Below are 13,706 nucleotides of genomic sequence, written 5' to 3'. Positions count from 1 at the left end.
TTTTTAATGTGAGTGGGATTTGTCACTACTTTCTCACAAAGTGAACAATGAAAGATGTTTGGCTTCTAACTGCTTCTCCCTCCTGGTTCCTCTCAGACGGACTATGTGGGAGTTTTGATGATACTTCAGCAGAGCCTGCAACCTGATACCTAAATGATGTCTATAGGACACTCCCTACTGTTTCAGACCAGACCAAATCCCTTCAAAATATATGAAGAAAAAACCCAGTCCCTAACTTTTTCTTATTTTAAAGGTAAGTATAAGGAGTTGCATTTCAGATTCAATTTGATTAATCAAACTACTTGACTTTTAGCAAAATACACTTTATTTTCATGCTGCAATTAAAGTGCAGACAAAATGAAAAGAAACAAAATTGGCTGAACTGTAAATCTATTGAAATGCTTAACAAATTTATTTATTTAAAGGAGCTTCTACTAATTGACATTTCCAATATGATAACATCCCCTAAACACACCCTTGGCAATGGCAAATTCAGTATAATAAATTGTTTCACGTACAATTCTAGCAGAAGGAGGAGAACTGCAGCTTTTAGCTGTGACAGAAAGAGGAATAAGAACTTCCACATCCAGCCTCAAGACCCCAACAACTGGAGAAAACTAAAACTACAAATCCTGGTTCTATGGGAGCTTGACCCCACCCATTCAGGTTCCTTCTATTGTTCCAACATTTTTTTTAAGAAAAGCCTCTCAAGCTATTTGCTTTATTGACTTTGGAGCCCCTTCTCAAAGCTCATCTACCAAGGAGTGTGAAACACATAGATCTTGGATCTATGAAGATAGCGAATTAGCTCTGCTTTCAAAGTAAATGATCAATTTAAAATATAACTGTTTACCTAATAATCTTAGCTCCTTCCTGGGACTCTGGCAGTCTCACTGCTGTAAATTCAGGTGATGGTGCCGTTATATCTAAGTCTGAACACCTTACTCCTTTTTCTAAGCAAAACAACCCCTTCATCTTTAACAGCCACTTCACCCAGGCAGCTTTTATTAAGCAACCTTTTATGACCCATCACATTTTCTCTTATAATCAAATAAACTTAACATCTCTAATAGTAGCATTGCTAGATATATTACATGAACAAGTTGTTCTCGTTAACAATTTAGAATTGATACCCTTTAAGAATATTTAACAAGGATATTGGACAAATCATTAAACTCATCACTTAACAAATGTACTGAGTGCTACTATCCAGTTTATGTTTAAAAATGGCATGCTGAACAATCCTGCATAACAATTTCAATTTATATTATTGTAAGCCTTGAAGCAACATTTTTTATTTAAATTACCATTCAAATGATAGCTGTTGTGTTACATCACCTGGTGTGTATGCACTTATATTAATAATATCATCACTGTATCATAACATGTGACCTGAAGATTAAAAGAGCTCCATCTTACCTTAGACCACTTGGAGCATGATTCTTTTGTAGGAACATGCTACTCTGTTATAACGTCATTGCTTAATGTTGGAGAAGAATGTATTGTTCATACATAATGGGTAGTTGTGATCAATGTTTATTAGATTCTTCAATATCACAATGCCCATGCTCATTTTCTTCTGTTATGGGAGCGAATACAAGCATTGACAAGTCAGATAAAACACCATTTTGGTCGTAGACTCTCACTATTTTCAATACTGAAAATGCAAAAAATGTATACACATTGTTAGTTGCCAAAATAAATAACACCAATTACAACAGCAGTTTGGTTATTTATTAATTATGAATTACAGTTGAACATGGAATTTTAGATTGCTACAATGGAATTTTAGATTGCTACAATAGAAATTTATGGTAATTAGGGTTGGATTTTAATGTTAATCACATGCTGGGATTGAATAGGATTATGAAATCTATTTCATTCGTCAATGCCTTTACTGACCTTGGTGAACCCAATACAACATAAAAACACACATGTAGTTCTCATGGGTAAAGGAGAAAATAAAATTCAAGAAAGGTTATATTGTTTTAGAGAGTTATACATTCAGTTCACAATCTTCTGTTTTAAATTGTTGAAGAACATGTGTTGGGATTCTGTTAAAGATATGAAATTTAGAGATTTATAAAAGATTATTTAAGATCTTAAAATGTTTAATTTCATGCAAAAAAACTAGCCAGCTTATGTAAACAAAATGCAATAGAGTTTATGCTTAATTATATGTCTAATTTTAGAAAGATGATGAAAATTTTAAAATACTTGAAGGTCATGGCTCAGTTTTCAAAATGAAAGTTGCGTTGACTTTTCTATGTACTTACTGTATGTCTCTCCCTCCATTTTGCATCTTTATACTTGTAAAGTCTTAAAGCATTGCTCACTGCACTTCTTGAGATGTGTGAGACTGGCAGCCCTTTTTTTTGGCCATTTTTCTTAAAGCAATTTTCTGGGTGGCTCCGGAACATTTTCTGTCAGGACATGGAATAAGCCTGATTTCCAGCATTGTATTGAATAAGCCAGATTTCCAGCATTTAAACATGATTGTCATTTCTGCTGTACTACACTTGGATAATCATTTGAAATGCTGCTCAGAGCTGATAGTTAGAATTCTAAACCTTCCAATTGTCGTCATTCATCACACTGCTATAGAAAGCACAGCAGTGAAAGTTCGCTGAAAATGCTGACGTATCATTAACTGGAAGATTTGTTGAAACCTGATCTGGAGTACAACTTCAGCTAAAGTTCAGATGTGATAACACATTGACATTAATCTTCTGAGAATAATGATCACCACCCAATTCCTGTTCTTGCTGCTTCTTTGTTGTGCAATTCCCAGGCTCTGCATTGCTAAGTGAGACTTCTGAACCTAACCTCTTCAGAAATGCCAAACATGCCTCATATCAATATCCTCCTTCATAACACAGGATTGGCTTGTGCAGACAAACCATATATTTTACTTCTAAGATCAGGTGCTGTATTCTGGTATGTTGTCATTTATTAACACTCTGAAAATACTTTAGAAATCTAAATAACTTTGCAGTGTGTGAAAACTGAGTGAAGTGTAGACCAAGTGTACAATTAGAAACTTGGTTCATGCCAGAGTTGGTGAAAAAGGTGGCAACAGAGGTTCTCCTTTTTTTCTACAATGTTCACAGCTTCAGGAGCTGTAAACAACTTGAATTTGTTTCCCAGAAGTGGAAGATCAACCTAGGGACACCAACAAGTGTCAGACATACTCAGGACATCAATCTGTGGGTTCAGAGCATTCCATAGAAAACTAACACATGGCATAATAGCAAAGAAGGTAAGTGGTCAATTCAGTGGTCAACATTTTCCCTTTTCATTTATCTAGATTACGGAATTTTACTGAGGGCAATGTATAGAAAATGTTTAGAGGGATATGGACCAAATGGAGGCAAATGGGACTAGTTTCATTTGGGAAAACCTGGTCAGCAGGGACGAGTGAGACTGAAGAGTCTGTTTCCATGCTGTATGACTCTGATTATAAGTCAAACATTAATTTAAATCATAAGAATTCTTTGAAGCATTTATTTTACTCGCTATTATAAGTAAAATACATTACTAATATTATTTTACTGGCAGGGAAGCTTGTTAATTGTGGGTTTTACTAATTATAAGTTGATTTGGTTTTCTATATAGATTAGATTCCCTACAGTGTGTAAACAGGCCCTTCAGCCCAACAAGTCCACACCGACCCTCTGAAGAGTAACCCACCGAGACCCATTTCCCTCTGACTAACGCATCTAACCTATGGGCAATTTAGAATGGCCAATTCACCTGGCCTGCACATCTTTGGATTGTGGGAGGAAACCGGTGTACCCGGAGAAAACCCACGCAGACACGGGCAGAATGTGCAAACTCCACACAAACAGTCACCCGAGGCTGGAATCGAACCTGGAACCACCCACAATGTTAGCCCACATTTCAGAAACTCAGGTTCTAACTGAGACAGGTCTCTGAAATTTGAATACTACCAACTATATACACTAATATAACCACTCAGACTTATATATAGTCTGGGCTATGGTTCCTTATATTACTATTATGCAATATACAAAGTTTACTGAGTAATGGACAGCTTGCTGGCTGCCTAGTGACTTATTGACCAATTGGCTGTTATTCTAAAGATTACTTGTCTGCACATGGAACAAGATGGGACACCTTTTAGACTAAAATGGCATCTAGTTGTACTAAAGGTACAGTGTTTTTGATTCTTGTACATAACATAATTCATGTTTCCAAGTTAATTTAACACAATAAAGATGGCAAGGCAGGTAATTTGTTACAGCTATAGTATATGGGTACAGGTTCATGCTGCTGTGATCCATGGCTAACATGTGTCTGTAATTTCAAAAGCTGCAGCTCTGAATTAATGAGCTAGAGTCTGAGCTATAGAAACTGTGATAGATTAAGAAGGGGTGACAGTTTGTTTCAGAAGGCATTCACACCACTTATGTTAGGATCTTCTGATTTGGTCAGTAGTCAGAGACTAAGAATGAGACATGTCAGGTGATCAAGAAAATAGAAGCAGACGGCTAGGGCTTCAGCCCTTGAAATTGCCCAACAGGTTTGAGGTTCTTGCAGCTTAAAGTTAGTGTGGGGTTATAGGGTGTTTGGGTGACTGACCAAGGCCCATGGAACAGGAAGCCATTCTAGTGGGATGAGTAGATTGAAATTTACTGGTGGTAGAGAACAGTGTAGCCTGGGAAATTGATTCTGTTCTCTGTAGTTGAGAGCAAGAGTCCAAAAGATTGCTTGTCCAGTGTCAGTGCTTGGGTCTACTATTCTAGCCTGGAGGTGCACTTGAAGTGAAATGGTGTATCTGGTCATTGTGGTCCCTGTACACATTAGTGTATGACCAGGAAAGATTTGGATCTTCAGCTGGACCATGTTTTACAATTGTGTTGGTGAGTCTTATAATTGAGACTTTGAAGAGCTTTAATGTAAACAGTGGAGGTGGGGAAGGATTAAAAAGGGGAGATATGGTAAATGAAAGGGAAACAACAAAGTAGATCAAAATAGCAACTTGTATCATGATTAGTAATGTGCGCCAGGAAGAGAGAAAGAAAACAAATGTAATTGTACATTAGCAGATAACACCAAAAATATAGAGTTAACAACCATGTAGCTATGCACAGCATTCTAACAAAATGGTTAAATTGTTTGCATAGGTGCAAATAAATATGTATGATATAGTTGCTATGAGAGTGACATGATGAGACCTGGGTATTGAAGGGTAGCTAACCTTTCATAATGACAGGAAGCGAAGGAATTGTTTGTGGGGTAGATCTGTTAATTCAAGATGGCATTAGTACTGCATTGAGGGATGGACTTAGCACCAAAATTGCAAGATAGAACATGAATTTGGATAGAGGTAAGAAACAAGAGAGGTAAAATGTCACATGCGGGAATAATCTATAGCCCCCCTAATCAAAGTTACACTATAGGACAAAGTATGCAAGAGAAAAATAAATACAGCATGTAATTATGGATTACAATGTGGAAAAATGTGAAGTCATCCATATCATGAAGAATAGAAGAGCAATATGGTATTTGCATGGAGATCTGAATGGTGCACAGACATCTGAGTTTCCTGCTAGATTAGTTGCAAAATGTTAGTTTGCAGTAACAGCATGAGATTTGGATGGCATGCAGTGTTAATTGCAAGAGAATTGAATTGCAAATATGACAAAGTTTTGCTGCAGTTCCAAAGGGCCTGAGTACAATGGAGTATCTGGAGTAGTAGCTCTCATTTTTTGTTGGTCTCATTTGTGAAAATGATATACAGCAACCTTTTTTTTAACTGACACCTTGGGAACTGGCATGCTTGATAAACTGGCAAAAATTATATACCTCAAATACCATGAAGTTTACTCTATTATTCTGTCCAATTATTACAGATTTTTAATCTGTTTACCTCAATTTACCTAATTATAATTGTTCATCAAATGCAATATCAAAAATTGATTCAATTTCGAGTCAATTTCTTCTCAAATTCTGTAATCTGCCGTGATGTCCGAGTAGTCAGTTGAGGGTGTGAGTGAGAAGGCTCTCTGCCATAAGCTTTATTTAAGGCAAAGTTGTGTTATCATTTAACTGATTTATGCTGTCAGTAAAGTATAACAGTGATGTGCATATTCCTTACCCTGCATTTCTATTATTTAGTGTGTTGTTTTTTACACTGATTTATGTGGATCTCTTGATCAACCAGAATACTTGATAATCAGTACACTACTGGTCTCATTCGTAAAAGGTTTACTGCAATTGCATTGGAAGCGGTTCAGAGAAAATTACCTGGAGTCATTGCTGGAATGAAGGATGTATTTTGTGAAGAAGGTCTGTAAAGATTGGGCCTTTACCTACTGAGAGGAAATCCTACTTACGTATACAATATCCTGAGAAAAAGAGTAGGGATTGGGAAAATATGTTATCTTGTGGGGAGACTAGAACTAGGGAAACATCAGCTGAAGAATGCAGTCTCCCTTTTAAAGGTAGAGATGAGGAAAAACATTGGATAGTGGTCCATTTCATTTATTCAAAGCTGAGTTTGATGGATGTTTCATGTATGTGAGTTGATGCTTTGTGGTAGGGGCAGACTGGAAATTCAAGAAGAAACCTGGTCATCCATGATCTTATCGAATAGCAGACAAGCCTCAGTGCCAAGCAACCTACGTTTACTCCAAAGTCTTGTGCTTCTGTGTAAAACTGAGAGTATCGCTGTCAGAAACATGCTGATTATGAGCTGCATATTGTTTATGCATAGAAAGCTCATTTGAGACTCCACACACAAAACTGATTGGCTTGGAATGCCCTGGATGGTATAAAATAATGTGAATCTGATTTCTTTTTCCTTGTTGTTTCTGGGGCTCAAGAAGGAATTTTTATAATTTTCTAAAATATTTTATCTGGTTATTTGCTTTCTGTACAGCATAATACACACTCAGAGATAATCCACGACAGTAAAAATTATACATTTGAAGGCACATATAAAGGAACCAATTGCATCACATTGTTAACAATCAATAAATACTAAGGTAACTTGCAACATAAAGTTTCAGATGATTTAATGAGTGGTGAAAATGATGCTTAAAGCTGTTTCTGCTGACTTGATTATGGCCCTGGAAGCTATGCACAATAAAATCTGGAACAGAAAGGCTCGGTGGTCAAGTGGAAAATATTTTAGCTAGCCTTTGTCTACATGTAAATTATCATTTAATAATAATTCATCCCTGAACACGTTCAGTTCCATTTCTATGGTTTATGACCAATCTAAATCATAAACCATTAATACTGCAATCATTCAACTTCATGCCTATTAACAGCTCTTTTTATATTTTAGTATTTAAGTGAGTACCCATGGCACTCATTTTTAATATTATAAAATGAGGGGTGAAATCTTCAAGGTTGGACACTGTTCCTTGGCTGTAGACAAAAAAACAGTGACATTCTCCCTTTGTAAAATGGTTCAAGGTTGGAGACAACTTCTGCTTTGTGCTGAAGCTCAAATGTATCACCAACTTCTATCCAGTTACTCCTATTGAGGAAAAGAAAACCAAGATAGGTCAAAATTAAATCCTTTAAGATATTAAACAATGTGCAGAATACAAAAGTTATATCACGAACAATGAAAGAATAAAGCTTTGTCTTTCTCACTACAGATGGTGCCTTTCACCTGAGTATTTCAAACATTTTCAATTAATGAAGGCTTCATACTGAATACTTTGCAGGATTACTTGAGATTTGAAGGATTGTGGAAGAATGATTGATTGCAGGTTTTGTGAAATTACAGAGATTGTTTCCTTTTTAGAAGGATTGCTAGAAGGTTATAATGAACAGTGAAACTTTTTTTTTTAAAAAACAAGACATTTCTTGGAAATCTCAAAGTTAAATCTGATTGCTTATATTTAGTTCTGGGGAAACACATAGCTGAATTTAAGATGGGGAGACAGCTAGTTTCTGTTTGAACATTTATTTGAAGATTGGTTGGTTGTTTTGATTTTAGCTGGGGGAAGACCTGCTTGCAAATGGCTTCTCAGCTTATCTCCCTCTTGTTTCTGAAAAGCCTATTGCTGAGAGTCCAATGTAAAACATTATTATCCTCCTGAAGACTTCTTACTACCACATTTCTTGAACAAGCTCTCCCAAGACCCAGATTTTATCAGATTTTCCTTCAAGAACAAACCATTAACAGCCAGTGATATTTTTCCTATAGATCAGAAGGTGCCTTTATTCCTTATAAACTAATAAATATTTATTCACAGTAGATTGTCTGTTAACGAGTTCCTTGCTAAAAAAAGCTACTTAGTAAAAAACGTTGCTAAAAAGAGACATGAAGTTAAAACATTTCATCTTGTACACATCAGGAACAAAAAACAAGAAAACCAATTTTAGAAAGGACACAGTACAACATGAGAATATGGTGATGATTAGTTAGTCCTTTCTCGTTGGAAGTGCCACTGGGTTGAGGATGATTTGTTTCCAATCTGGGAAGTGGGTTCTGCAGTGGCTCAACAGTCCAATCCTGGAATTGTAGATTCTGCCACAAGCAGGGCCGGAGGTTTTGGTGAGGTGGGTATGTGGGTCGCTCAGTATTCTGCATGCTGTTTCTGCTGTCTGTGTTTGGCCTCTGTGTGCTCCACTCAGTGACAGTTGAAGTGGTTTGCACCTTTTGAAGATGCCTGTGAGTTCTAGGGGCAAGTTATTCCCATGTGTTGGTGGGGATGACATATTTATTTCGGGAGTTCTCATTTAGGCAGTGTCCCCTCAGTTTCAGAAGTCGTTGCTGCTCACCAGATTCAGAGGCTTGTGCAGCCGGTAAGAAAATTAGAGAGAACACTGCGTGAAAGTATTGAAGGAATGGTTAACTCTCACTTTTAGTTCATGAATTAAATTCAACCAGACAAGTCAACTCTGGTCAGAGTGTTGTTATTTTGGCACATTAGAGTTAGCTGGCTGTATTTAGAAATGCTCGCTAATTATAATGAATAGACACTTTGGTTCTTATTCTCTCTAGGACAGGGAAATACCATCCATTGAACACAAATAGTTGAACTGAAACTATGGAAAGTATAATGTTAAACTGATATTCTGAATTTCTCACTAAAACATCTTTGCACATGTACTTTGCCAGATTTGTGCCTTCTAAGATAGTATAAGTAATTTTGAAAGTCTTACAAGACCTGTCAACTTAGCAATCCTGATGTCCAAGATGGCCTTTTTGTAATCAGTGTCTTTATCTTTAAAGTAGTTTGTGCAACAGCTCCATTTTAAGGCATGGTGAAACATTTGCCCTTCACTCCAAATGCACTGCTTTATTTCAAATGTATAAACAGAAGATGTGATTGGTCTGTGGGCTGCAATAACATTTACGTTGAGCATTAAATTTCATTCTTAAATAGAGTAACTGAAACAGAGATGGTTCATCCTTTAATATTTCTGTTTATTGTGAATCATTTTTGTCCATGTCTCAATTTCTTGGTAATGATTTTAAAAGTCAAAGTTTTTCAGGTAGTTAGGGTATTGCGCTATTTATTGCCTTTAACTGTTTTCTGGTCATTTAGGCGTGAGATACTAGAGCTGGAAAATAGAATTCTACATGTCAAGCATCCACTATTGACACCAAGCAATGAAAGTTGAAGGATAATACTCCCTGTTATGAAGTAATATTCCCTTTACTCTATCGTAATAACATGGCTCAGCTGCCATCTCATAAAAGTACGTACCACAGCCCCAATGTGACATTTTGACTTTTCCCAATACAAGTAATCTCATAGAATGCTTGCATAAGTTGGCTAGGTTATCTGTGTTGAAGGGAAGTTTGGGCTGTAGGTCTATCCTGCTATGAACTGGATTGAAACTGTCAAAACCTAATGTCCTGCAGTACTGTTATAATCATCAGGTGGTCTGAACTGAATTCAAACCACGGTCACAGAATTCAAAGGCAGCGTTGAAGCCATTAAACCATCCAGTTTAGCAATTAATTTCTCTGCAATGCTTTTAAAATTTATCTGATATGAACAGGGAAGCTAACACTCTCTAATTTATTTGCAGTTTGGAAGAACAGAAGTAATCGACAACACCTTAAATCCCGACTTTGTACGGAAGTTCATTCTCGATTACTTCTTTGAAGAACGACAAAATCTCCGATTTGATTTGTAAGTTGTCCTTCACTCACTGCTGTTGCATGAATATATTTCTCAAGCTCTTAAGAGGGAATATAGGCGAATTGGTGATTTAGAAACCAAAGCACAAACTATCATTGAAATGTTTCTGTTTAAAAAGTACAACCTCTGCTTTGTGTTCATTAAATTTGATTCACAACATTCAATTTGTTTTGCCAAAAGTACAGTTAACATTTCTGCAATATAGCGCAATTCAAATTTGCATTGTTTTCAAACACTGGTTCATTTTCCATGAGCAAACAACTTACTTTGGTGCATCAGCAAGTAATTGCAGCTTGTGTGCTTTTCTCTCAAGGCAGAATGAATTTAAATTAAATTCTATTTGATATGCAAAAGGGACATAATTAAAACCAAGTGCATTGAACAGATTTCCAAGTATATTCTTGTTCATTAGTCACAGAGTGAAAGGAAAAAAAAACACCTGTGAGAACTGATAATAGGTACTTTGGGAAGGTATGAACAGAAAACAAAGGAGACAGAAAGCACTGCTCTGTTTGAGGACCAGAAATGTGAGATTAAAACTAATATCTTAACTGAAATAAAGGCAATTACATGGATATGAGGATGGAGTTGGTTGAAGTGGAGCATGGATTTAAGGTAATACAGCAGAGAAGCACCAGTACTGATGATCCACAAATTAACCACAACCTAACCTGATGAAGGAGCAGTGGTCCAAAAGCTCGTGCTTCCAAATAAACTTGTTGGACTATAACCTGGTATTGTGTGATTTTTAACTTGCACCAGACTAGATGTTGATATAATGGTCATGAGTGAGCTCCACATCTCAGAGCAAGACAACTCAACAGAACATATTGCTGGCTATATCTTCCTTGCATTGCTAGAGCCATGAGTCAAATGTAGTGCTGGAAAAGCAGAGTAGGTCAGGCAGCATCTGAGGAGCAGGAAAATCAATGTTTCAGGCAAAGCCCTTCATCAGGAAACATGCCCAGTGTAGACTCTCATCTAGACTACCATTTTATTTGCTGAAAGCTGAGATTTCACTTCAAGCCTATACATAGGAACTGCCATAGAGACAACCCATCAAAGAAATTTCAAGTCAGAAATCTACAAAGCTTTCTCGGAGAGATAGATATCAAGAGTGGCCTCACTGTTGATTCCACTCTAGGAGAACTCTGGGAACACATTCAAGCTGCAGTATAGAATACCATCAACAAGGTCAATGTATTATGCACCAAGAAGTACAGGGGATTGTTTGATTAAAATAACAATGAACCTTCCAGCTCAGCGAGCAAACCTACATCCAGAACCTCAACCTGAGCTACAAATCTTTTCAAAACTCAATAACAAAGAAATCCAAAAAGGCCAGCTCAACACGCTCACCTGGCTCAGCCAAGTGGAAAATCCAGTAGTACTGCATGTAGTACTCGTCAACATCCAAAATATTTGGTGGATAACACTTATTGAAAAACTCACCAGAATGCTGGCAAAGGTGACACTGGGAAAGTTGGTGGCATATTGGTAATGCTAATGGGCTAGTAATTCAGAGACCCAGGATAATTATCTGAGGATGTGGTTGAACTTCCACCATGACAATAAGTGGACTGTAAATTCAGTAAGTCGCTAGTCAGTTGTGACCATGACAGCTATTATTGATCATTGTAAGAATCTATCTGGTTCACCAAGTCTCTTAGAGAGAAAAATCTGCTGGTCTGCCTAAATGTGACTCCAGATCCACAACAATGTATTATCTTTAAACTGACCTCTGACGTGCTGCAGCAAATCACTCTATTCAGAGCAATTCAAGATTGGCAACAATTGCTGGCCTTGCTGATGATGCTGATATTCAGTGGAAGAATAAAGAAGTACGCTTCAATGAAGTTCTAAAATCTGCTTCTGGACTCAACATAGAGTTCAACAATTTTAGGGCTGGAGCACCTTCTCCCATGTCCTTACCTCAGCCTCCACACAACAGGCCTTGTCATCACATAGGCTGCAACCACAGTCAACCCATTGTCAGCCATTAATGGTTCCCATTAGCAACTATTCATTCTCCCAGGCTGAACTTTACTTATTCCTTTGTCTGCTCAACTCTTTCTCTCTCTCTCTCTCTCTCTCTCTCTCTCCCTCTGGGCTCCATTTCCACCTAGCATTTACTCCTTTCCCCCTCCCCCACCCCTTCTGCAGTATAGATACCCACCTTCTCCCAGCTACAATCAGTTTTAAACAAGGGTCACTGGACCAGAAACATTAACTCTGCTTTCTCTCCATAGATGCTGCCAGACCTGCTAAGCTTTTCCAGCAATCTTTATTTTTAGCTCTGTGATATCATTGGCTAGACTTTAGTGTAGTCAGTAAATGAGATGCACCCACCATTAGTTGTTGCTGTCTCTTTTATTGCACTGGAGATTGATGCACATGGGAGATTGAAATGTTCCCTTCATGGCATCTAAACGTTTTGTAAACAGGGGAAGCGACTGTGGATCTTCTCAATCAATGATTACTGAAGTATTATGGAATGTTTTTGTTACTAACATCTGCATATGGATCAGCATTTCAAATTCTAAAAAACCCTGAGGAGCAGTGATGCAAGTGTCAGTCCCGAATGGTTGTTGCTGTTCAACAATAAGTGTTCAACCCATGATACTACCATTAGCCACCTCCAACAACTGACACACACACAGAACTGGACAAGAGTCAAACTCTGGAGGAATCTATTTCTGGCATTGAGTAGATGAAGATCACTTCTGGGAACTTTATTGATGAAATTCTGTCTGGAGCCTTGAAGTGAGCTGGCCCTACCTTGTGTACTAAGCTCCATGGAATTTTCATGACCTTCTAGGAACAGTACAGGATTCTATATGATAATTCAGATCCCATGAACAATTTGTACAAAAACAAAGGAGAAACATCAGACTACTTCAACTTCCATGAGTGTTTGTTTCTCTTGATTATTGAAGTCAGGAGTCACACATCATATTACAGTCCGATAGATTTATTTGAAATCACAAGCTTTTAGAGCACTGCTCCATCACCAGGTGAACTTCACCTGACAAAGGGGCAGTGCTCTGAAAGCTGGTGATTTCAAATAAACCTATTGACTGTAACCTGATGTTGTGTGACTTCTGATCTTGTCCACCCCAACACAAGACTGGCACCTCCACATCATTGTTATTGCGAGGAAGACACTGGCTGGAATATTTCTGAGCAAGCGTGTGTCTCCCATTGTAGAGAGAGTGTGGGTTCACATCAAAGAAAAGCACCACAATCTGGGTATTTGCTCTCTGACAAAGACAAGAGAATGGTCATGAACAAGACAAAGGACCAAATATCACAATTATAGACCTCACCAAGGCATTTGAAACTGTGAGCAGAAATGGACTTTGGAAAATCCTTGTAGATACCCACCCAGTTTCCTGGCCATAATGAAACCGTTTAATCATTATGGATAAATCAAGCATAAAAATGAGGTCTTGAGTCCTGTTTGAATTTCCAGTGAAATGAAGCAAGAATGTTTGTTGGCCATGACCATGTTGACCCCCACCTTCATGTTGCTGCTGCAGGCAACAGAAGATCTTAAGGAGGAGGTTT

The 13,706-nt window shown here is 37.6% G+C and overlaps 1 protein-coding gene across 3 annotated transcripts in view; it reads left to right on the top strand.

Annotated features, from left to right (window-relative positions):
* Window positions 1–13,706, top strand: part of LOC122563195 (copine-8-like) — a 664,955-nt gene that overhangs the window by 119,597 nt on the left and 531,652 nt on the right. For all 3 annotated transcript variants that reach the window (XM_043716737.2, XM_087973593.1, XM_087973594.1), the window contains exon 5: window positions 10,027–10,130. In XM_043716737.2, the coding sequence (XP_043572672.1) occupies window positions 10,027–10,130 (104 nt within the window). The remainder of the gene's footprint in view (window positions 1–10,026; window positions 10,131–13,706) is intronic.

This window comes from Chiloscyllium plagiosum, unplaced genomic scaffold (genome assembly GCF_037043375.1).
Source record: "Chiloscyllium plagiosum isolate Xiang-an unplaced genomic scaffold, Cpla_swu_hap1 HiC_scaffold_26, whole genome shotgun sequence".
Lineage (NCBI taxonomy): Eukaryota > Metazoa > Chordata > Chondrichthyes > Orectolobiformes > Hemiscylliidae > Chiloscyllium > Chiloscyllium plagiosum.
Note: the sequence above shows the minus strand (reverse complement) of the source record. Positions and strands in the feature narration are given on the sequence as shown.